The 25,369-nt window shown below is 42.1% G+C and overlaps 1 protein-coding gene across 12 annotated transcripts in view; it reads left to right on the top strand.

Moving 5' to 3' along the window:
- MAPKAP1 (MAPK associated protein 1) overlaps positions 1-25,369 on the top strand; it is a 274,623-nt gene that overhangs the window by 178,400 nt on the left and 70,854 nt on the right. For 10 of the 12 annotated variants that reach the window (XM_049628968.1, XM_049628934.1, XM_049628986.1 and 7 more), the window contains one exon: positions 20,458-20,616. The exons of the other annotated variants lie outside the window; for them this stretch is intronic. In XM_049628968.1, the coding sequence (XP_049484925.1) occupies positions 20,458-20,616 (159 nt within the window). The remainder of the gene's footprint in view (positions 1-20,457; positions 20,617-25,369) is intronic. 12 annotated transcript variants of the gene reach the window in all.

Genomic DNA, 25,369 nt, shown 5'->3' with positions numbered 1-25,369 from the left:
TCCATCATTAATAATTTGTGATAGATGAAGACAAAGCTATTTGAGCTATTAGTTGGTGCAAAGCTGTCTTGAAAACCAAATCCTAAATTTGAAGTGCTGCTTTCCATTTCATGTTTTCACTTAATTTTCCATGGGGGAAACTTTCAGTTGCTCGTGTTTGGGATATGGAATAAAAGAATAACAATTTTCATTTTTGCCAAATGAGGGCACCTGTAAAAAGATTTTCTTAAAGATAAATCACTTGATAGGCACAAATACCTGTTAATCTTTAATTCCTCATTACCCAACTTTGTACAGAAAATCAGCTTATGGTATTAGCTACGGTATTTAAAGGATATGAGGGAAAAAATATTATCAGTATTGAGGAATAATTATTTTGAGAAATAGCTCAAAGATTTGTCATACCACAGACAACGTTAATATAAATCAACCTATATATGACATGTCAGATATCATAGCTTTATAAATAAATGAGACTTCTTAAACACCTTTGGTTTCATCTTTTGGAGAAGAAAAAAAGCATTACTCAGGTTGAAGAAAATAGTTTTGTGTTCTTTTTAAGGGGAGGCATATAATCTGTTCCAGATTTAATTAGCTATCTTCAGATGAAAGCTGAAGTTTTAATAAAAGTTAGAAGAGATAACACAGTGAAGGACACGGATGAGCTGTCTCAAGGCCATATTCCAGGGGAACGATAAGAGCTGTAAAAAATGGCAGAGGAGAGCAATTGAATGGAGCAATGAAAATCTGATTCTCATAAAAAAGAGAGAGAGAGAGAGATGCTGGTAGGGGCGGTTGTAGATGAGACCTGCTAGCGTCTGCAAGCAATTTGGATGCTTGCCAGGAGTCATTGTTCACCCTCGGCTGTGGCGGCTCTGTCCAGATGTGCCAACCGCACGTTTCGGCTTTTGCCAGCTGACTGCGCCGTTTGATAACCAGCTCTCTGGATGCCCATCACTGGCCGCAGAGATAGAATTAAATGATGATGATCTTCCCACAAGTTGGGAGAGGAAACAATGCATATAAATCTTGATTTCATCTCAGCATGAGAAGTCTTTATCCATCATCACTCATAATGAACAAGTCGTTAGCTGGGATGAATGGTGTTCTGGTTTTTCCAAACACCTCTTTTGTTCATTTTTTGGGTGACTTTTATCCATTGCATGGGGGTCAAACCTCTTTACATTTAAGGGATGATTGAAGAGGCATAGCCTCTCCTTCCCAGGGGCAAGTAGGTATTTTGGGGTTCTAGGTACCAATCTAATAGCATTTCAACAGCTTCAGATATTTAAAGATATTCAATAGGCATTCATCTTCCTTTAGGATCCTGTTTTTTCCTCTTGTTTTGTCCCTAAATTGTTTTATATAATAGCGCATTTTGTGACACATTCATTATATTCAAAGATAAGCATTATTTCAGGTTGTCCAAGGGGAGGTGAAACCAGCTTTTTAAACCTTCTTAATAGAAATTCTGCTGTTGCAGATTTTTTTAGACCATGAAACCTCTGTGAACTTAGATGCAGCTGAACCCGTGTCTTTCCCTCTGTCTCCAGCTATATCTCTCCAATTGTATACCTATTTATCTGTGTCCATCTCCAGCAACCACGTTTATCACACACACATTTATTTATGTTCACCTACGTGTCCACATCCCTGCCATTCCATCTGAGACTTGCCGTATCCAAAACACAGTGATCTGCATTATTTATTCCTTTTCAGACTAGAGAAGTCATTTGAAATTGATGTATTTACATAAATTACTGTCCATTTTCTTAATCCAAAAAGCTCTATAAGATGAGAAGCTCTTTCTATTGCTTTATGAAGTCTGGTCTCATGAAATAGAAGGATCTTCAGTTTGGCAAAGATGCTTATTTAAGGTTAGCTTGGTAAAGGTGGTATATTTTGTGGTTTTGAACTTTTGTATTCTGGCGTGGACTTGTTTTGGAAGGTAATTAACGAAAAGAGGAAAATCCTCTTGTCATAGACAGAAACACAGTATGTTTCCCTAAAAATAAATAAATAAATAAAAGTATGTTAGTGTTCACAGTTGGCTGTGAAATACTTAACACCCGTTATGACACATGAACTTATCATGAACTCCAGAACTTGGTGGCAAGAGATGCCAGGCTAGAGACGTTCGTCCTGCACTTCCTGAGTGTCTACCGCAGTGACCTGCACAGTCTTTGCAAGAAGGGGCCTGCCTCGCCCCACGTCCAGGACAGAAATGGAGTGCCCAGCCCTCTCTTCGAGAGCTTTTGCAGAACAGCACTTGTCTCTTGGCTGCTCTCATTTAACTGAAGCGAGAGGCAAGAAACGCCACTTGAGATGAAACAACATGTGCCATGCGAGGCGAGGGTCCTCACTGCTTGTTCATTAGAGGTTAGTTGCACTAGAACAAGATTTCAGAAATCCTTTTGCAGGCTGACAGTGAACTTCTGGTGCTTATCCACAAACCTCTAACTTCTCCCCTCTTTTTTTCCAGACTGCCCGTACAACTCCCCATTTCACGATAATAATAAATTGAGAACTTGAACTATTTTATTATTAAACCCAGATGTGGGCTTAATGACTGTTCTAATGTTTAAATACTCTGTTGCTCTTCCTTCTGGCACTCCCTCCCCAATTTTCGTTTGTAAAAAATCAGAAGGTGGCAGGTATGTGAGCAAAAGAATTCTTCTTTGTTCAGGCAGATAGCTTTGTCATTGGAAACCCTTAGGGTTTTAAAGTATTTTTGCTTTGTATGGATAGAATATCATTACAGGCACTTGTAACTGATCTAGAATTTTGACTTGCATTATTTGTAATTATTTCATCGTCATAACTATTTATGAACACTGCAGGGTTTTTCTATTCATATTCATGTGCTGAACTATAGTAATCTTTTTGCAGTGTGTTCCAGTCAGTTCTCTGCTAAGGCCCTTTTTTTTTTTTTTTTTTTAAACCCATCTTTAAATGTCTCTTTTAAAGTTTCTCTGCAGCTTTTCATTTTATTACTGACCCACTTGACATTTGAAAGCTACCTGCACTGGCAGAAGGTCCCCACTGTTTAAGAAAATTATAAATGGAGAATTGGGTTTTAGAAGAATTAGCTGAAACCTCTTTACTAATTTTTACAGTTGGGTGGGTGTGTTTTTGACATAATGAAGAGTAGCCTGCCAGGTCCCTTGATTTAGCTAGTAAAATACACTAACCCGTTTTTTTAGTGACTAAAGCCCTTAATTCCTCAAGTTCTCCTTTAGTCAGGTTCACCCTCACAGTTCGTGACCTTCTGAGATTCTTAGTATTTTGTTGTTGTTTAAAAATTCTATTACCACCAACCTTCACTAGCCTTCTGAAACGTAGTGTTGGGTGTGGCAGGGACACTTCAGAAATGGAGACAGATAGAATTTCAATTTTACCTTGACACAGAAATATAGTTAACTCTTGATCTATAAAAGAAGGCTTCCTTTGAAGTGGGATTTTCCAGGCAGAATAGTTTTCTGCGTGGCTCTGTTTCAGTATTTGTTGTCATTTTGAAATGGAGGTATTTTTCTTTATCATCTATTGAAAAATTGAACCAGAAGCATATTAACTTTTTCTTACCCCTATTCATTCTTGCCTTTTGAAATGAAAGACCAATTTTTATTAGTCTGAAAATCCTTTTGCAAAGTTCTTACGGTATTATTAATAAAACTTGTGACATTCATTTTTGTTTTTCCCTCATAAAATGTTACCCAGATTTTGAAAGATAAACGTTAGCTTTGTCAAGTGAACTCTCTCTTACCATCTCTGTTTAGAGTCACAGACCACCTTGTTGCTTGCTAATGTACTGTGTTTTCACAAGACACCCAGAATGTCATTAGTGATATGGTCTAGTCTAGGACGCCTCCACATCATTCCTAAATTACTGCTAAGCGCAGAGGGAGAGAGAACAGCTACCACGGGGTGCAGGGTTCTGATCAGAAAGACGGCTAATGATGACATCACTGGATTCTTGAGTTTTATATTAAAGGTTCATATAAAATTTTTGTAAACTTTGATCCAGAACGTATTTGTAGCTGTGTTGTACATTTCACTCCTCATGTGTTCTCAGGTATCAGGCCTGTGCTAGGTGCAGGGAGGTAGTGGGAGATAGATTCACAAGGCCCTTGCTGAGGAGGAACTTACATCCTTACATCCTAGATGGAGGATAAATAAGGGGCTGAGAGAGAATAAGATGCAGTGTATAGGATGGTCAGGGAACTCCGCCCTGAGAAATTGACATTTAAATTGTGACCTTCACATTTAAGCTGTGAAGAGTTGGGGAGGGCCAGTGTGATTCAAAGCAGTGGCTATTAAAGGCTTACTGTATTTTAATATAAAAAGAACATTTCAGATTACTTTGTAGTTAATTTACTTACCTCTCTTCCTCCTACCCACTGTTGAAAAAAGAAATGTAGTAAAATTGACCCTTGAATTGTGCCTTGTGTCAAGTCCCCACATCTTACCCACTAGCAGCTTGGATTTACCTCTAGAATATATCCTGAACGTATTCAGTCCTTTCCATCTCCACTGGATAAGTTCAGATCACCGTGACTTCACCTGGACTGTTGAGAAACAGTTTTTCTGGTTTTCCTGCCTCTGCTCTTGGCCACCTCCAGTCTGTTGTCTACACAGCAGCCAGAGAGATCTTCTAAAGTATAAATCTGATCATATCTGCTCCACATCCTTCGGTGACTCTCAGTTGCATTCAGAATAAAATTCAAACTTCTAACTACTATGAAATACTCCAAGGCCCAAAGAGGGGAAGGTACATACAGAGAATATGAGCACAAAGAAAGAAAAGAACTGGAAAGACATGCAGAATTGACAGTTGCAATATGAAAGAGGAATGTAGACAGACCAGGTGGAGAATCTGAGAAGCCAGGGTGGGCATTTGGAGCCTGTAACCTAAAGTTGTCTGTCAGGAGAGGAGTTGGTCTTTCCCCAAGATGTGGTTCCAGTGGGGTAAGAGCTGATTTATTGAGTGCCTTTGTGTACTTACACGTATTATCTCATTTAATCTGCAGACAGCACTAGAAGGTAGATTTTATTGCGGCTGTCTTACAGATGAGACGTTACGAGTGTGTGTGTGTGTGTGTGTGTGTGTGTGTGTGTGTTGGGGTGCATGTTAGAATTAAGGAACTGTGAGGACAGTGTGTGTAATCACATACTTACCTCTCAGAGCCTCCCCTTCCTCTAAAAGAAGTTAAAGTTACCCAAATTTCCACAGTAAGTAAATGGCAGAATCTAAATTGGAGCCCAGGCTTTTTTGACCTCAAAGCCCATACTCTTTTTATTGTACCATGTTGCTTATTAGAACCCTAATGGGAGAACAAATTTAAAATTCTGTAAACAGAAATGTTCATTGATTCTAAAATCTAAATGCACTAGGGAAGTGCAGCATTTAGAGGAACCCTGTGGTGAATCTGGATATAAAGCCAGGAATTCTTTTTGTAATTGCACAGTTTGTCTGTATTGGTGTCAGTTTTAATGTTTTATGTCTAGCTTTCTTAAAGCAACATACACCTGTCCTGAGCTGCCCTATGGAAAAGAGAAGCCCATATGTTTTAGAAGAGGGATTTCTAACACTCTACTAACCTGAAATGTTCTCCAAAGACTAAAATAAAAAATCTTCTAGCTGTAGAGTTGAAAAGAATCTTACTTCATGTGTAATTGTAAAGGTGGAAAATCCAGTAACCTTTCTTCTGTGAAAGTAGTTTGCGAGCCAGAGATACAGACATGTGGTTTCCTTATGCTGTAGCTCTGCCCTTTCTTTAAAAAAGGAAGTAAAGGTAAATAGGACTGTTTAAATGTTCTTGGTCAAAAAGACAGTAATTTCTGTGGAAAACTGCACCTTCTCAAGAAATAATAAATAATCATGCTGATGCCACTCAGGCATGGGGGCCGGATAAGAAATAAAGACCTGATACTTGGTATCCAGTGCCCCAGTGGGAATATGATAGCGCAAATTAGGGCTGCTAAGGTGTTCAAATGTATAACTCAGAAATGCCCCGGGCAAGAAGCTCCAAGTTAAATATTCTTCCTTCCCTCTTCTCTCTGCCTGTTTATCTTGCTGTTTCTTCCCACCTGAGCCTCCCCTTGTCTGGAGTGCTCTGAGGCTCCTGATGGATCTTCTTGAGAATAGAGCAGAGCATGTTAAAGATGGCATTGCAGTCAACTATTTTATCTAGGAAGCCTGGAAATTTAGAGAATTTATGTCCGGCAAAAATCTTTGGGAACCACTTGAGAGACCCAATTATTTTAGAAGGGTGTTATGAGCTCTTGCAACCGCCACATCAGAAAAACCCGAAATACATCATTCGCCAAAACTACATTTGACCAGCGTTTACTCTTCCTGCTAGTCGCTAATCTTTCAGAAGTTCCTTTTCCATCACAAAATCTATTCATTCACTCCATCTGGGGCAGTCACCAACGTGGATTAGATTAAAGCAAAAGCCAAATGAAAGAGAAAAGACATATACCTCTGACAGGCTGTGTGGTGCTGCAGGAGACACACATTTTGGAGTCAGAGGAACGACCTTTCTCTGGGCCACTAGGGACTAATTCTAGAGCATCACTAATTTAATAATAGCTTTTGAGGGAAAAAAAGAAAGAAATACTACATTAGGTGTACATATTGATTATGCCGTAGCCTGATTTTAGAAATGTTCAAAAGTGGGGGGGAAATACATCTTAGAATTAAGAACTGTGGTAGCTGAATGCATAACCCTGTGCTTATTTACTCTCTGAGCTGTGCTTTGATGTGGGAGAGGTTGAGGGAAGAGGCACGCAGGGCACCGTGGGAAGGGGCAAGCGTTCTCAAGCTCTGTGTGGCTCTGACATACCCTGTTGACTTAAACAGTCATGTCCATGGCTGCCTGCTCTGGGCCAGCACTGTGCTAGAATCAGGTGGAAACCCAGTGAGAAAGCAGACTCAGAAAAGGGGGCAATAAAATATGGTAAATTCTCAAGCAGAAGTACATAAGCTACTAAAGCAGCACAGATAAGGGAGTACTTAAAACTACTTGGTGAGGCAGGGGGCTGAGAAAAGATGCTCTGGAGTAAATGATTTGACTTTTTTGGAGATTAATTAGAATTTTGCTAAATGGGTAAGAGGAAGGACATTCCAGGCAGAGATGTTGTGAGATAGAGTAACAAACCATAGATATCCCAAATTACTGGAGCAAGAACAGGGCAGAGGATAAGCTGCAGAAGCCAGGCAGGGGCCAGATCTGATCGGGCAAGGCCTGATGTACTGGAAACCCGAAGGGCCGCGTTCATTTATTGTGACCTTATTTATTATGCTTATTATGCAGCAGACATTATGGAGAAACTTAGGAAATTATTGAAGCCAAGAAGTGGTCCTTACCTTCAAGGAGCTTACTGTGTAGTTAGGGAGACAGACAGGCAGTTTTAATACCATGCATGTGGTAATTGGAAATAAGTGTAGGGGCCTGGGTACACACATCGCGGGATGGGTGTCCTCGTCCAGTCTCAGAGAGTCAGGGAGAACTGCCCTGAGCAGATCCTCCAGCTGAGACCTGAAGATGGCGGAAAAGATGGTGGCCAGATAAAGAGGGCTGGGAAAGAGCATTCAGGCTGAAGGAATGAAGCGAGAGAGTTTGATGCCTTCGGGAAATCACAATGTAACTCAGTATAATAAAGCAGTAGAGTAGGAGTTAGGAGGGTGGGGCGTGGTGAGGTTGAACTGGTCATTTGGGCGTAGGTCATGTTTATAAACCCTGCTGAATTTGAACTTTTTTCTGTGGCAGAGGGGAACCATTGAAAGGACAGTGATAGAGTCAGAATTTCTTTTAGAAAGCACACCGTCTGCCTGATGAAAATCGATGAGAGGACGTAAAACAGGAGGCAGAGACACTGGTGAGAAGCTTTTGAGGACTCTGTCCAACAGCTGATGAGCCCTGACTTAAGGCATGGAGAGAAGCGAATGGAGCTCAATTCAGGAAGTGGAGGGAGGGACGCCTTAGTAAAGTCTGATCTCTTTCATTTGAGCTGAGTGCACGCTTTGGGGAGAATTGAAATACCCTGGAGCCGCTTCCAGTTCTGGTGTTCATATGAAAACTAGGTGTTGGTAAAAGATAGGCTTTAAAGATTTCTTTTTAATAAAATTAAATGCTTGTTGGAAGAAAATCAAACATTTAGGAAGTGTGTGAAGTAAAAAGTCTGTGAGGGTTTCCTCTGACTTTATTTGATACGAACCTTGTTTTTTTGTTTTTTTTGTTTTTAGTCAATTCACATGCAGATACACATACGGGCTCTAAGTTTCATGTGGGCAGGACCCTGTTTTCCGGTTTTTGGGTTTTTTAAATCACTATATACCTAACATCTAACAGAGTGTCAAATAGAAGAAACTCAACAAATGTTTGTTAAATGAACTCATGAAGAATGTATCCACATAACAGTTTTAAAAAATGATACCATATAATGTTACATGATTTTGCACTTGTTTTTCACCGTCACGTCATAAGCACTCTATTAGAGTGACCCCTGCAGTTTTAGCTTTCTAGCTAAATTTATGTAACTTAGATTTCTGTTGTTGGACATTTAGATCATTTCCAAATTTTTAGTTTAACATGTAAACGTACAGTGAACAATTTTGTATGAATATTCGTTGCATGTTTGTAGTAGATGTTAAACATGGGATTACTTGTCAGAGGTTCACTTACTTCAAATGTTGAGAAAAACAAATTGCCTTTTAAAAAATGTATACCCATTCTCTGACACTCTAAGAATCTAGGAGACCACCTCTTTCCCCACCCCCTTACTAACACTGATGTTATCAATCTTTCATTTTTGCCAAACTGATGGCTAGCAGTTAATATCTCATTTGAATTTGTATTTCTGGGTTTTTAGTGTAAAGTTAAGCATTTTAAAAATGTTTTTATTAGCCATTTATCTTTCTAAAAGATAGTTTTTAAGGCAGTTGTTTTAGTGAGAAGAAAGATTGAGAAGTCTAATTTCACAAAACTATTTTTAAGAAGTATCCTTTAGTTTAAAGTACACTTCAGCCCACCACCCCCTTTCCTGCTCCAGCAGGTGTACACACACACACACACACACACACACACACACACACACACACCAGTATGTAGAGAAAAGGCATACATCCAGTCCAGACCATTTTACTTTGTTTGCCTTCTGACCCTTCATTCACCAGCAAAGCTTTTGTTCATGTGTTTGGAGAAAGTTAGCTGGTAATTCACTAGATTCCAGTTCACCTCATTTAGGACCTTATGTTGCCTGCTTTGTCACAGAACTATTTGAAAAAACAGATTTTCTGTTAAATAGTTTATTTAAGTCTGGTACGTGTATATAGTACTTAGAAGATACATTGTAATCTGGAAATCAGAAATGTAGACAAAAAAGTTGTCACCCCTTAACAGGTTTATTTTGGGGAGGCACATCTAAGGACACGTCTGGCAGCATTATGAACAGCACTGGCACCAAGGGCAACTGTAGGGGGTTAATGGGGACCCTGCATCATTCCTTGCCATGTGCCTGGTGAGTTAACTCCTAGAAGTTTCTGGGAATGGCAGCAAGTGGGGAAAAGGCTGCAACCAACAATCAGTGTCACAAAGTGGGGATGACTAATTTGCTGAGGAGACCGTTGAGACAGATGTTTAATTAGCTGAAGTCAGAATGGATAAATTGGGAGAGGACTGCCTATGCAGAGAGACGCCTCGTTCCCTCATCTCTCATTACCTGGTTGGGTTTTGGTTTTGTCCTTACTGTCTCTTTTTGAAGACGACAGCCTCAGACTCAGGGGAACTGGGAGGGGAGTAGGAGAGAAAGTACCCTTGGTACATCGACTGAACACTTACTGTATTTTTGTATTTAACCCTTACAAAGACCTTGTGAAATGGGCATTATCTATTTTTTATGGTTGAGAAAACAGGCTGTGTATTGTGTATATGTGTGTGCATTCTTGTGTGGGTTGCTCATGACTGACACAGGTGAGATTTGGACCTGTACCCCTTGATTTTTAAGCCCAGTGTTTTTCTCTGTACTACAACTTCCCCACTTAAAATGTAATGCAGATGAACAACTTTCTGGAATAAAAGTAAGCTGTATATTGACAGGAGCCGGTGTCGGACAGGTGTATGTATGCATTTGTTGGAACTGTCACGTGGCACTCATAAAATCTGTGCATATCATTGTATGAAAATTTTACCTAAAAGTACAAAGAGAATCTCAGACAAATATTGGACACCAGTTAAGGTTCTGCTCACTGAATGTACTGATGTCTGCTCTTTGAAATGCATTAAAAAAAAAAAAAAAAAGATGCATTGGTGGTAGATATGTGATAAAGCAAATGTAGTAAAATGCCAGTGGTAGGATCTAGGATCAATTTTTCTGTAGTTTAAAAATGTTCATAGAAACTCGGAAAGAGCTCATAAAAATTAAAAGTATATAATTTAGACTCTGCCTATATTAATTAAATTTCTGAAGTTACAGATAGATGTCTTTGTGGCATAGAAAGCACTAATCTTTACTTCCTATAGGATATTTTATCTTTCATTACCTCATATATGAAATGACATCTTTGAGATCACAGTTTCTTCCGTGGGCCTGTGGTTTTCAGCAGCATATAGAATTGTGGATATGATTGTTGTTACCACTTACTGAATATTAAAAATAGGCCAGGCAGTCTGCCAAACACTTTTAAATGATCCCATTTAATTCTTAAAACAACTATTTGAATTGGTTGTTATTTTTGTTTTATAAAAGAGAAAACTAGGGGCACCTGGGTGGCTCATTCGGTTAAACGTCTAACTCTTGATCTTGGCTCAGGTCGTGATCTCACAGTTTGTGAGATTGAGCCCCACGTCAAGCTCTGCGCTGACAGTGCGGAGCCTGCTTAGGATTCTCTCTCTCCCTCTCTCTCTTTACCCCTCCCCTGCTCGTGTTCTCTCTCTCTCTCTCTTTCTCCCTCTCAAAATAAATAAACTTTTAAAAAGAGAGAGAGAGAGAGAGGGAACTAAAGCTCAGAGAATCTGTAGGACTTGTCCAGGGTCACACAGCTAGTAAGTTGGAGAACTGGGATTCAAACCCAAAGATACGATGTCAAAGTTTGTATTCCTTTTTTAAAATTTTTTAGTTATTTTTTTAATGTTTGTTTATCTTTGAGAGAGAAAGAGCATGAGTGGGGAAGGGGCAGAAAGAGAAGGGGACAGAGGATCTGAAGCAGGCTCTGCACTGACAGTGGTAAGCTCAGTGTGGGGCTCAAACTCACAAACTGCGAGATCATGACCTGAGCCGAAGTTGCACACTCAACCGACTGAGCCACCCAGGCACACCTCCCTTTTTTTTCTTTTTAATGTTTATTTATTTTTTGAGAGAGAATGCACAAGCAGGGGACGGGCAGAGTGAGAAGGACAGAGGATCCGAAGCAGACTGCGCTGACAGCTTTGGTGCTGACATCCCCAAGCCCAGTGCGGAGCTCAAACTCACGAACATCAAGATCAAGACCTGAGCCAAAGTCAGATGCTCAACTGATTGAGCCACCCAGGTGCCTCCAAAGTTTGTATTCCTAACTGCTAGGCTGTACTTCCTCCCACTGGCTAAGGTCCCAGGGTTCACACGTCAGTGGAGGCAGGTTCACTTTTCTCCCTAGAGAGACCAAGTGCACCTTCTTCATGTGGACGTGGCAGCATGATTCAGTGGAAAGAGTACAGGCTTTGGACCCAAAGCAGCCCGAGTCTCCACCCTGGCTGTGCCCTTCGGTCCAGTCTAACCTTGTGCAAGGTTAGACAAGTCATCAAACCTTTGTCACCTCGGTTATCTTTTCTGTCAACGGGGTAATAATACCTACCTGGCAGGGCTGCTGTTTTGACTAGTTGCATAGAAAACAGTTGATAGCAAGTGTTCACTGGATGTCAACTGCCTTTGTCCCTATTGCTACTGCCACACCAGGCACATCATAAAATCTGGCTTTTTAGGTTTTGATTTACTTCCTTTTCTACCCATATGACTTGGCCTTTGCCTGCAGCTTTTGTTTGCAATGAATGAAGTCTACAGAAAGCTTATACCAGTGATAGAACCAGACTGTGAATTGTGTTTGGATATGGGTCTGCTGGAAACACCCTGTATTTTGAACAAGTAGAAAGCTAGATCCAGAGAGCAAGTTGTAATGATTTTTGACTAACAAGAAAACCCAGATCAGGCATGTAGGGGGTCCTAATGGTCACAAGGCTCATTTGTCAAGTAGCTTACATCAGCAAATTTAATTTGCTACAACAAAGAGTCTAGAGAGAAAGGGAACAAATTACAGTTACCTGTAACAAACATGTTTACAGGTGATTATAAAAAGCCTTTGTATGTACAGCCGAAGAGTTCACAGAGCCTGTTGCTTCTTCCAAGAAAACATTTAAAAGAGGAAATATAATGAAACACCAGAATGATTTTTGAGGAATGATTCTAGAAGTTACATAGAGGTCTGGAGTGCTGTGTCTGCCCCTTACAGCCTCAGTCAAGAGTCTTTGTCTCCCCCAGAGGAAACAGAAGATCCCTTTCTTTAGGGAGTTGAGCCACTTGCAGTGAAAAGTCATCGCTTTATATGGGCTACGTCCCCGCAGAAGACCGCTTTCAGACCAGCCCAGAGACCTGACACCCCCAGCTTCTATCTCACTGCTTTTAGAGGCCTGACACGAGAGCTGGTCTTCCCCCATAAGCAGTTTAAAAGGCAGTTTTACCAATTGCCATGACACCTTTCCACAATGAGTTTTTCCTTTTTGAGTATGTTACAAATACCGGTACTTTCTATAAGACCTTTAAATGCATTAAGAAAAAAAGAAGAAGAAAAATTGCTCGCCAATCAGGGCATTTCTTTTTCTGCCTTACAATGACAGTACCCAGAGACAAAGAGGACTTAAAATCAGGAAACGGCATTGGAGTGGCACTATGAGGCAGGTCTGGGGAGAGGACGTATCAGCACCTACTTCTCATTACCCTGCTACTGATCACAGTGGGACCGTCAGCAAAGTGGATAGATTGTACTGTGCCATCAAACCAATTTTTCAAATGGAAAGTCAGTGAGATGTGATTAAAGCCCAGGTGCTGCAGAAGATACAACCCGGTCTATTGGAGCTCCTCAGTCTTCCCCAAAGCTGTCACAGGATCAGAGAAATATCAAATCATAACGAATGCCAGCTTTCCTTTTTTGTTTTGTTTTATTTTTTTGTACAATACATTTAGTAGAACAATGTGAATTAAGATACAATTAGGACAAACTATGACTTAAGTCTAAAGAATCCTGAGGGTCATGAAGATCTCTCAAACACAGTGTGTCCAAATCCAGACTCAGCACTCAGTAAATATTTATGGAGTCTGCTCCATTTTAGGCAGCGAACAAGGATGGCCTGTTCTCAGCTCTCCTTTTAGTAGGGTAGATGGTCAATAAAAACAGACCAACCAAGATACATTCGATAGACTCGTTTCTGGCTTTTGCCTGTCCGTTTTTTGACAAAAAGGACTTCTTTGGGTCTCCAGTTTTGTGAGGGCCCCTCCTGAAAGGAGTCCCCCTTGCCCTCATGATCAGGCATTACCTCTTTAGCAAGTTTCCATGCATCTGCTAGTTGACTACCAACACCACTCCCTGATTTAGGGAGATGTGGACAGGACAGCAGTGGCCGGGTCAATTCATGAGCAGTCAGTGACTTGCTGTGTCCAGATCAACGGTGTAAAGAAAGAGGTACAGGCTGTATCTCAGCTTTGGAAACTGCTAGAGAGAACACTGTCCCTCAGCCACTTAGCTCTGCATCAGAGGACCCATGGGTCTGCCGCAGTGAGTTCCTAATACATTGATCTTGCCCGATGTTGGTGAGTACCTTACCAAGTAAAGGGACGAGGACCCTCCATTTTCCTTTGGGATGGGGCGATTGAGCTTTCATTTGAGTGAAATGAGAGTGCTTTGTGGAGAACAGGTTCCTTTGTGTTTGCCACCACTGTAGCTGGCCTGGAGTTGGTGACCAGCATGTTTTGTGGAACGAGCTAAGGAGAAGCAGTGAAAGCCGATCTGCAGCCCATAGCTGCTTCACTCCCTGCCAGCCCAGGCCCAGGGCCACCCACTTTCTAGTCAAGAATAGATTCATTGCACTTTGATTATTGGAGATCAAACTTCCTCCAAGAATTAAATCATCGAATGAAAATGTAAATGTCTTAGAAATGAGACGCAATGCACATCAGTTGAAATTAGTGTTGCCTCCCAGGTTCCCTTAATGACATGAATCTGTAATGAGTCCTTGGGGAGCCAGTGGAATATCGCAAAAACAGACATTTTAAGCATTGATAATCAAGTAAGGGTGCCCAACAGGAAGAAGCTATTGCATACACTGTACTACAGAAAAAGAAAATTAAAGCAAATTCACTTTCCAAAGCAGGGTGTGGATGCGTGAAAGGTAGAGCACGCGCCAATTCCTCATCTTCCATAGCAGAAGTTAATACATACTGTCTGATACTTATAATCATTTTTAAAACAGCTGAGCAAGAATGCTAATAAAAAATAGGAAGATGAATACAAGGAGAAATAGCAAAAACTTTTTAAGGTAATCTCCTGTAAGAAGGGATTCAGGGATGTGCAGGGAGTCAACTTTTTCATTATAGGACTGTGGTATGATTTACTTTTAAAACTGTATGTACCGGTGATCCTTGACCAACATGGGTTTGAAGTGCATGGATCCGCTTGTGTGGATTTTTTTACTGTACCGTACTGTAAATGTATTTTCCTTATTATTAGCATCTTCTTTAGCTTGCTATATTGTATAAGAATACAGTATGTGATACATACACTATACAAAATATGTGTTAATCGACTGTTTATGTTATTGGTAAGGCTTCCAGTGAACAGTAGGCTATTAGTAAAGTTTTTGGAGAGTCAAAAAGTTATATGTAGATTTTCGGCTGTGTGGGGATTAGCGCCCCTAACCCTGGCGTTGGTCAAAGGTCAACTCTACGTGTTCCTTCGATAAAAGTAATTTTTTTTTTTTAACTTATAAAAAGAAGACTGCTTATTTTCAAAATCTAGAGCTGAGAAAGATTTCTTTCTTTCCCTTGCTTACATGGACTTTCTTCATTTGGTAACTTCCTTTCTCTTAAAAGCCACAATCCATTTTATTGTGTTGGATGTCAGTTTTCTGTGAGAACACTGTTATTAAATAGTTGCTTCCCATTACAAACATCTCCAAACCTTTCAAAACCAAAATGTTATATGAGTATAACCATTATATTGTGATTTTGCCAACATCTTGTCTCTGTGACCTGTATTTTCCGTAGGTTAAAGCACAGGCTATTAGCTGAGTACTCCTGTCCCATTCTAAGAATGACTAATATCTCAAATATAAATGAAAACAGCTGCTTTTCCATAACATTAGAGTTCCAAACAGCTGTCACATGTACATTTTGACATTCTTTTTTTTTTTTTCCTTTTTTCCAAATTGGGACAAAAGTTCGTTTACTGAATCTACTAATCTGGTTAAGTATATCGTCTAACTTCTGTGGAAAGGTGGAGAGGAGGTCACAGAAAAACCTCTCGAGCTAGAATGTAGCCATCTCCAAAGACTCAAGTTTATTTAACATAAAAACCCTCTGATGAGACCCCTCTGTGCCAAGGACATAAGGTCCGTAAGGGCCTGGCGGTGGCTGCCGCACCACTGCTGCCCTTGCCAGAGAACCTGCACCTCGGTGGACACCCATTGTTCTCTCTCTGGCTGGAGAGATGTGGAGCGCCACCCCCTTGTCTCCGGAAAGCCTGAATCTGTGCTGTCTCATCTTCTGCAGCCCTTGGAGGGTTCATTTCAGGGGCTGCTGTTGTGGATCAGAAGACCGTACTCCCTCTGTTGGCTTAAAGCTGGCCCTGCCACTACCAGCTAGGTGACCTTGGTCCGGTCATTCGCCCTCTCTGAGTTGCTTGCTTTGTTTTGCTCTTCAGTAAAATAAAAGCACAACTAGATCACGGACTACTGGTTGGTAGTTGTAACTGTGGGAGAGCTTAATCCCTGAGTTCAAGAACCATCTCCCCGGCTCTGCTCTTGTTCCTGTTACACTCTTTCTAGCTCTTTGATGAGTTTCTTTACCTGTTTGAACTTCATTTTCCTCATCTATAAATGAGAATAATATTATCTTCTTTATGGCATTGTTGTGAGAATTAAATAGAAATCCAGGTGAAACACCAAACACTTAGCTATTACTATTTTATTACTCACTAAATGGTAGTCCTGCCCCCTCCCTTCAATTTCATTGTTATGAGACCCAGTCATACTCACCGTTTTGTGATCTAACACTTTGTTTTTTATGAGTGTGACTGCTTTGAGTCATGATTCAACAGAGACCCTAGCCGCGAAGGGACCCAGCTCGGATTTAGTCCACATTACGTACGGCCCGGAATGTGTGCATCTGTCTGCCCAGCTGCTCATTTGAGCTTTTCCAGGGGTCTGAGGCCCCTTGTCAGAGCAGCAAAGCATCAGTGAGAACATAGGTATGCACATGTAAGAGTGACCTGGCATTCCTCTGGAGCACTCTGCATCTGGGGCTGGATATGCAGAAGGGTTAAAAGCTGGAGAAACTTTTGTCATAAATTTCCTCTTCAGCAGGACTTCCCAGGGAACATCTGACATTAGGAGAGAGGAAATGCTGATTGGCCTCGGAGTCAGCTGAAGGAGACAGGAGCTGCAGTGGAAGCTGCTGGATTTACTGTTATTAGCAAGGCAAATGGAAAGCCAGCAGGGCAGCCCCGCTCCCAGATAATAGATGTAACAAGAAGGAAAGCTCCCAGGAAGGAAGATGGCTGGCAGCCACGACTCCTCTACCTCCTCTGCTGCCATTTCTTTCCATTGCTTTTACCTTTTTGTTTTGTTTTGTTTTGTTTTGTTACCTTCTCCTTTAGCACAAGGAGAAGCATACTTTAGCATCTTAGGTTATAAGTCACAGCTGGTTTAAAGTAAAACAGGGTCTATAATTCAGCTTCGTACTGGCTTGATAGATTCATAGTTGAACATGGTGAAATGTGTAAAATTGTGTTGATATAGTATTAAGAAGTTGCCATTTATTGAGGACTTACCATGTGCCAGACTAAGTGCTTTACATGTGTTATTATCTCATTTAACCCATATAACAACTTCATGCTTTAGAAATGATCATCATCCCCAAGTTAGAGATAAAGAAACAATGCTTAGAGCACTTAGGTAATTTCCCAAGGTCTTAAAGCTTAGTGGAGCTGGGATTTGAACCGTGCCATTAAGGTCCTACCAGTCCAGTGGAAAGTGAGCAAGAGCCCAAATGGCTATTATGGGGCCAGACGGGGTACTGGCAATAAGAAAAGTGCTTACTGAGTCCTGAAATGGCAGTGCTAACTGGGACAGTGGTGGTTAGAAGGAAGATGGGCAGGCAGAGGGGAGCCGAGTTAGCAGGCGGAGATGACATCTGAAGGGCCTGATCCCCCAAAGCAGGGAGCAGGGCAGATGGGCAGTTGATCCCTGAGGACCACAAGGAATGAGGGGGAACGGCAGGTCGTGGCAGCAAGGACCAGGGAAACAGATGATGCTCGGCATCACAAAGAGCCGTGTCCTGTGCAGGGTCAGGTCACAAAGGCAACAGGTGAGCAAAACTCCTATTGTCAAGATTACCTCTGGAAAAAAAATCCCTTTAAAAATGCCTGTGAGAGGCCAGCACACTGTAGGTTTTCTCATTAACTCCAATGCAGCGAGCTTTTGTTTTTCTAGCATGAGAACCAATGAAAACTAAAAGTACATATCTTTAAATGCTAAAATCAAACTTGGCACAGAAAGATGCTCGCACTATGAGAGGAGCTACGCAACAGACACCAGCATCCACCCAATTAATTCAGTAAGTCATTCATCAGACGTTTACCAAGCTCTGTAGTTGCAACGATGACTAAGGCTCCCACCTCCCATTCACCTTCTTGTGGTTTATTGAATCACCAGGAAGACATGGTAAGTGGGATTCTCCAAACTATTTAAATTGTTCTCTTGGTCATTCCTCACTCTCTCTTTTTCCTCGTTTTTTACCAAACAAGTACAGGTGAATTCAGATAAATTAAATGTGTGGCTTGTATACAAAGAGATCCAGGCAGTAGGCGACATCAAGAACAGGCCCAGTTTCCTGAGAGGCACACTGAGGACCTAGCAGGGTACTAGACCCAGGGCAGGGTTCTGGGCAGGACCGGCTGGGGGCAAGGGCAGTTACCTGAATGAGACGTTAAGGTCAAGATCAGATTTCAAGAAAGGAAATCTTGTTTGGGTTGGCCTAAAAGTGCAGAAATCCTCTTGCCTTAGAGCCGAGCCTGCAGCGAGAGGAATGTTAGGTGATGCAATTTTCCCTATTGTGGGAAAAGAAAGCGGGCCATTCTGGGAGTCTTGTCAGGCCCTGATGTTGTTATAGGAGTCAGTCAGAGAAAAGCATATGCAAAGAGTTGTGGAGGCCAGATAAGACTTAGGGAATGACCATAAAAGGGATGTGGTTTGACAGACTGCCAGCAGGCGGTGTGGATGAAGGGAGCCATGATACTATGCACTGAACAGGAAGGAGACCAGTTCTGCTGGCTCATAGAGGACATAGATGGGCAAGAAATTAGGATGAATAGAAGGTCTGGAGAGTAGGGTAAGGAAGTTGTGAAAGGATTTTAAGCATAAAAGTGATAGCCTTAAGAGTTGGACTCCAGAGATCCCCCTCTGACAGTTGGAGGAAGAATGGATAGCTGGAGGCCAGGAGATGAGTTGGGAAACCATTACTGAGGGCTGGACGATAAGCAGTGCGGAGATGTGTTAAGTGGGTAGAGTCTGTGGAACTTGGGAGTTGACTTCACGTCAACAAGGAGTGAAGGCTGTGTAAGAAGTATTCCAGACTTGCGAGTGCCTCCTCATTCACGACTCTGAATCCTTAGAGGCCAGAATCAACCTTCATGATCTCTGCATCTGTAGTGCATAGCCCGGGACTTGGCACACGGTAGGTTCAGTAAATGTTTGATGAACAACTGAGATAATCCATTGGAGACTTGTGGTGTCATCATTGGAAACCCAGTTACAAGGAAAAAGAGCTGGTTTGAGTAGAGAAGGTTCATTAGTTTGTAGTTGATTATCCTGTACAATTAGAATCAAATAGGTACTTGGAGTTCTCTTCATTCCTGCAAAGACAGGCCTGAGTCACTTATTGTCAGCAGTACTTCCTTGGAGAGTTGGTGGATGTCCCTAAGAGGCCCTGCAGCCTTTTGTCCCGCCCAGGGTTAGAACCCCTTCCACCAGGGTCACTGGCCCCCAGCTGTTTATAAAATGCTGTCATTCCTGGTACCTGGAATCTGTTCAGTAGCCTGTCTAGTATATACGATTATTATCTCCATTTTCAGGGGAGGAGACTGAGGTTCAGAGAGGACATGGTTTACCCAAGCCAGTCTCTGCCATAAGCAGATTTGAATAGAAGTCTTCAGATTCCACTGGATCGTAACAAAGTCTGATGATTGAAAACAGTTGGCCCTAAGCCCTCTCTCCATTGACTTAGGCTGGAGTCACCACTTTTATATAGCTCAGAAAAGGCTACAGACAAAGTCTCCTTCTGGTTGTTTCTGTTGTTTTTGTCCTTAGGTGTTTGTGACTAAATTCACTAATTTTGCTGGCTGTCAAGGCTGTGTTAAGGAAAATGGGTTTGAACTGCTGTGGTTTTTGAGTACTGGACTGGTTGTCAGAAACCTTTGCCATCACGGGAAATTCTGTCACTCTGGATTTACTATCTGCTCCCCACAGCTGAATTCCTCAGCAGTGTGATTTAGCACCCTGGCTCCCCATCAACCAGTTTTGGCATTTATTTGAATGCATTACCCCACTGGTTTCCATAAACTATTTTACAATTGTTTAAAATAAATGACTGTTTATTTCCACAAAAACCATCTGTATTTCTTTACAGAGTAGCAGATAACTGTACGTAAAATTTGGTAATGTCACAGTGACTCAAGTTAAGAGAAACAGATTAGATTGAAAAATTGGATGCTAAGGGACAGTGTTAAAGGTTTCCATCCTCTCTAACAAGTGATATCTGGATTTAAAGGAAGGGAAAAAAATGTTTCTCTTTTAAAAGTAATATCAGGCCTCCTTTCTCCAAAGGGAAGTGCATTCATGCCAGCTGGATAGGAACAGGATAGGGACTGTGAGCATTCCTCTGCCCCTTCAGCACTCTCTCTGCCTGGGGTGGTGTGGAAGAGGCTCCTGTCCAGTGGCTTCCAGCCTTCTCCGAGTTTTGGCTTGTCCATGCCTTACCTCTTCTTGTTCTGACGTTGAGTGGATTCCCAGGCCTGTGTGTTGTAGTTCAGAGATCACTGGCAGGAAGCTCAGTGGGACAGGTTGCTGTGGGGAGAGAAGAGAGGCCTGGCTGAGGGAACTGAGCTGATGGGGAGGCAGGATTGGCCCCTGACAGTGGTGGTCTTCCATTCTCCAGCCAGTGCCCAAAACAGCACCGATCCACGCCAGCCCCGTCCATCCCCAGGAAACCCAACCAACCCCAACCCAGAGATGGAGCTGTCTTGTGATTATCGAAGCAGTGGGGACACATGGAGTCAGTTGGAGGTGGACCTCCCAGTCTGCTTTGGAGGAGGAGGTAGGTAGTCAAGGTGGTAGCCAAGCAAGCTGTGTTCCCACTTAGTCACCGAAATATACACTGAAACCCACCTTTTGCTGTGACTGTCCCAGGAATGCAGAGATACTGAAATGTGCACTCCAACCTCAGTTTGCATACAGTTAGCACAAGAGCCAGGTCCAGCCAGAGATCTGTTTAGCTGAGTCGCACAGAGCAGTCCAGAGGCAGTGGCACTTAGGCAGTTTGGACTTGTTGAGTAGGAGGGAGCGAGCACCAGAGACATGAAGAAGCAGGAAGATGACTTCAGACAGAGGGACTATGATGAGCAGACCACAGGGGTTGAAACTGCATGGTTTGGGGGATATTTCTGGATTATTGTGTAATTAGGTGGGAGTTGAGAGGAGATCACATCTGCCATCACTGTGGCAGACCTTTAGAGGTTCCAGCCTCTGCTGAAGAACCATACCCCACTCCCCGCCCAGTGAAGTCTGGAAAGCAGAAGCAGAAACCCAGACTTGTGATCTATGGAGTCCTTGGAACAACTCTAAGAGGGAGATACTGTTATTATTCCTCTTTTACAGGTGGGAAAGCAAGGCATAGACAGTTTAAGTAACTTGCCCAGGGTCACATAGCTAGTAAGTGGTGGGACTGGGAATTCGAACCCAAGCAGTCTGGCTGATAATGAGGTCAGCGGGCGCTGCAGGGCACTCCCTAGAACACACGCACACTCAAACTACTGAGTTTAGGGCAGGGATCAAGTCCACACCTTCTTCCTGTCCTCCCAAGGTGCAGGGATAGACCCCTATCACACCGTCTCTTGTCTCAAAGCCTGAGTGGAGGCATCAGGACAATCCCAGAAGGAGGCTGAATAGGCCAGACAGAGACAGTAGGGAGTCGCCCGTTGCTTTCCACAGCCCATCTAGAATCCAGGAGGCAGACAGGGCAGGCATAGTTGTCTAGACTGTGGTGATAAGAGAAGCACATGGGCAGTCTGACCCTTGGTCTGCAGTCATGGCCTCTCTTTGTGAACAGCCTGGCCTCAGGTATTCCAGTGATTTTCACCTTTCCTGCCCAGCTCCTTTGGGCAGCTCTAGATAGCTCTGTGGTCCCCCCTGTGGCCTGACTCTGGACCATGGGAACCCGTGAAAACGCTCTGTGCCATTTTAGTTCCTGGCCGCCCAGCTGCTTACATGTCTCTCCAGTAGCCCCTGAGCCCCCATAATCTGTGAGGAGCCAGAGATGATGAGAGGAGGCTCCAGAGGCCAGAGTCCATAGCGATTCTAGCTGGAATCACCTCTAAAATTATTTAACCTCATTTTTTTAATTGGATTTTTAATGACAGAAGTGATACCAATGCATGTCAAAAATCCAAACAAGATAGAAATCCATAAAGTAAAAAAGCAAAAGCCTTTGTCTTTGCTACCACCCCATCCTACACACAAAGGTGATTCTGGTTAACTGAGTAACTGTGAGAACAATCTGGCTGATATCTTTCCAGATTGTGTGTGGGTGTGTATTTTCAACAACAACGCTTCGCACACACATATAAATGCACTTACATAATAGCTAGAGTTTTATTTTATTAATATGGTGCATACTCTGTACATTCTCTATCTTTTTTAATTTAATAATGTATCATGGAAATCTTCCCGTGTCTTATTAACTTAGTTTATTTTTTTCCTCAGGTACGTAACATCCCAGTGTACAGATATACTGTAATTTATTTAATCATTTCCTGCTGGAGAATATTTAGGCTGTGTGCAATTTTTGATTTTACAACAGTGCTGCAGTGAACATCTTTGAACATATATCATTGTGTACTTGGGAGTAATGCTCCTCAGGATAGATTCCTTTGTTGGGTCAAGAGTCAAGGTTGTTCAATTTTAAACGCCACCTTGTTGAAGTCATTCTATTGAACAAAGATTATTGAGCACCACCAGAGAGCCTGTTGCTGTGCTGGAGCTCTTGGGAATAGAGTTGGTTTTATTAAAAAGCCCCTTCACCCTCATGTTCAAAGATTTGCAGGAGTGGGGGGGGGTAAACAATGACAAATAGGCAGAAATGCTTCTAATCCAGCATCCTCCACACACCCGGAGAAGCAAGGCCCCAAGGAAGTTGCAATGAAAGAGCCCTCGATTCTGACAGGGATTCGGGCAGGGCTGCAGAGAGGAGGGGGGATGCCAAAAGGTGTGCCTCCCTACCCCTCCCGGGAGCCCATCTGTGGGGCTGGGTGTTCAAGAAGAAATTTGTTCTAAAGAATTATGATGCTCCTGCATTTTCTCCTACACAAAGAAGGAAATCTCGGCTGTACGCCCTTTCCTTTCCTCCTCTTGGCACTTTCTGATTGATGATTGGAAATGATGGCAATACATAAACTATTTTTCTTTTTATTTTATGACCTGGTAATAGCAGTAACATATTTCCAGTAAATGTTTTCTATCGCAATAAAAAAGTTGTAACAAGACTAGAAATGGGTATAGTTAAACCCTAAAGAAATCATACTTTCAGAACTGTGGATTGAGGCAGTAACTCTGTAAATCATTTAACTTAGAGAAAGGTCCCCTCCACCCCAAAAAACTCAGGGCAAGCAGCTGGTGTTCACTCTGAGTGCTCGTTGGATAGATGCCTGCTATGCGGGCTGGGGGAGCCTCCAGTTTTGACCCCCATGAGACCCAACTACTCTCTGTCTTCCCACCTAGTTTCCCACCCAACAGCTCTGCTCCTTTCTGAACCAGTAAATCATCTCAACCTTACAATTCTTTTTTTCAACCCCCAAATCAAGAAGATTCTAGTACGCTCTTTCTGGAATACAGTGTGGTAGTGTGGTTAAGAGCACGGGCTCTGGAATCACACACCTGGATTCTTGTCCTGGACACACTGTGGGCACATGACTTAACCACTCCACATTTTTTTTCTCCTCTGTAAAAGGAGGATGATAATGGGGCCTCCCTCATAGAGTTTTATGATTCAGAGTGCTAATGCATGTAAAGTGCTTTGTTAAGGGCCAGGAGTCCTCAGTGTCACTTACTGTTGTATTTTAAAAAAAGGGCAAATTGATGATTTTATTAAATTTGCAAAGCAGTACAACCACCAACATTGATTGAGTGCTTATTACGTCGTAGGCACTGTGTTTACTCCAGTTACTCAGTTACCCCACAAAGGTTTAGATCAGCTAATGTGCCCAGCGTCACATGGCTTGCAAAAAAGCCAATATTTTAATCAAGGTCTTTCTGACTCCAAAACCATTGTCCAACCGCCACATGTCACCTGCTAGGATCAGATACTCAACAGGAGCAGAGATGGTAAAACCGGTTAAAACTCCTCAAAAGTAGTTCTGTCTTACACAGCCATGGCCTCCTTTGGCTAACAAAGATTCTGGAGCAGATAGTGTTGAGAAACTATGCTCTAAGAACTCCACGGTCAGGCAGAAGAAAAAAAAAAGGCATTTCCTTTCCTAACTGCAGGCAGAGCAGCCTGCTTCTCAGCTGGTCCTTGTTTAGGGCCTGTGACTCTTCAGAGAATGAAGGTCTGCTTTTTCTGGTTGTCCGGTGTCCTTAACATGCTCTAAAAATTAGGCCTTTCCAGCCTTTGTCTTTAATTTCTGATTCTAGCTGACACCTTCATTAATGGTCCAGTACAAGCTTTCTGTCAACTTGAAGACTACTGTGTAAAAGTGGTTTTGCTGTCCTATCAATAATGGTCATAATTTCCCCAATACTCTCATCAGCAGTGAATTGAGTCTTGCAGCAAAGAAATGGAAACCCCAGTGCAGTGGTTTTAAAGTGATTTGTCTTGTAGACGGCGTCTTATTTCAGTAAAATCAGGTCAGTGCGGCACTGCTGGGTCAGATGTAAGTCTGTTACAAATTACTTGGAGGAAATTGATCATTTGAACGTTAGGTTATTTTTAACTACTGTAGCTTTTTAATATCTCTTTATTTCCTTTATTTACATCTGTTTTAATAAACTTTAACCATCATCATCAGGCATATTAAATGTCTTCTCAGTTTCAGCCAAGCCTGTGAGAATAGGAAAGAGTACCCTCTGCCCACCCCGCAGGAGTGACCTTCCCTGCAGAGTTTAGGGGTTTGCCAGTTATGGCCTTGTTTAAACACTTAAGCCCACTCCTCCTCATCCGCCGGCTGGCCCCCTTACTGGGGTTTGTTTATTGCACAGACTGGCCCCTTGACCAGTCTGTTCTTCATTGCTATTGAAAGTTAATGGGGGCAAAATTGCATTCCCAAACATTTGAACCTGAAGTGGCCAGGGCCGAACTTAGTTGATCTCTGGTGATCGGTTCAATTTAGTTACGATTTTTTGCCATTAGGCTGGGGCTGAATGATGGTGATTTGGTTGAGGCCAAATGTCTGAAGAAAATTGGCTCTCTGATAAGAGTGCTGTTATCAGAGGGGGCTCCCTTCTCATTTACATTTAGATGAGTATTGATTATTTATTTACTCAGAGAAGTGAGATTCGTTTCCAATCTTATCTTTCTCGTCTCTGCTTGTCAGCAGAAAGAGAGATAGAGCTCCTGACATCAGGCCAAGATAACAGCACTTTGTAGTAAAGATAAAAGTTGGAATGGGCCTTTTTCTAGTCTTGACTGAAAGGATAAGTTTTAAAAATTAGAACTGATGGGTCATGCTTTCAAAACCTTTCCTGAAGGTTTTGCAGTTTAACTAGGCAGGAGAATTGGTTTATTGGAACAGCCTTGGTCTTTCTTCTTTTGTAATAGGAATTGTATTTAATTTGATTATATTCGGCTGTTTCACTGA

The sequence above is a fragment of the Panthera uncia genome, chromosome D4 (genome assembly GCF_023721935.1).
Source record: "Panthera uncia isolate 11264 chromosome D4, Puncia_PCG_1.0, whole genome shotgun sequence".
NCBI lineage: Eukaryota > Metazoa > Chordata > Mammalia > Carnivora > Felidae > Panthera > Panthera uncia.
The sequence above is the reverse complement of the archived record's forward strand: the minus strand, read 5'-3'. Positions and strand labels throughout refer to the sequence as shown.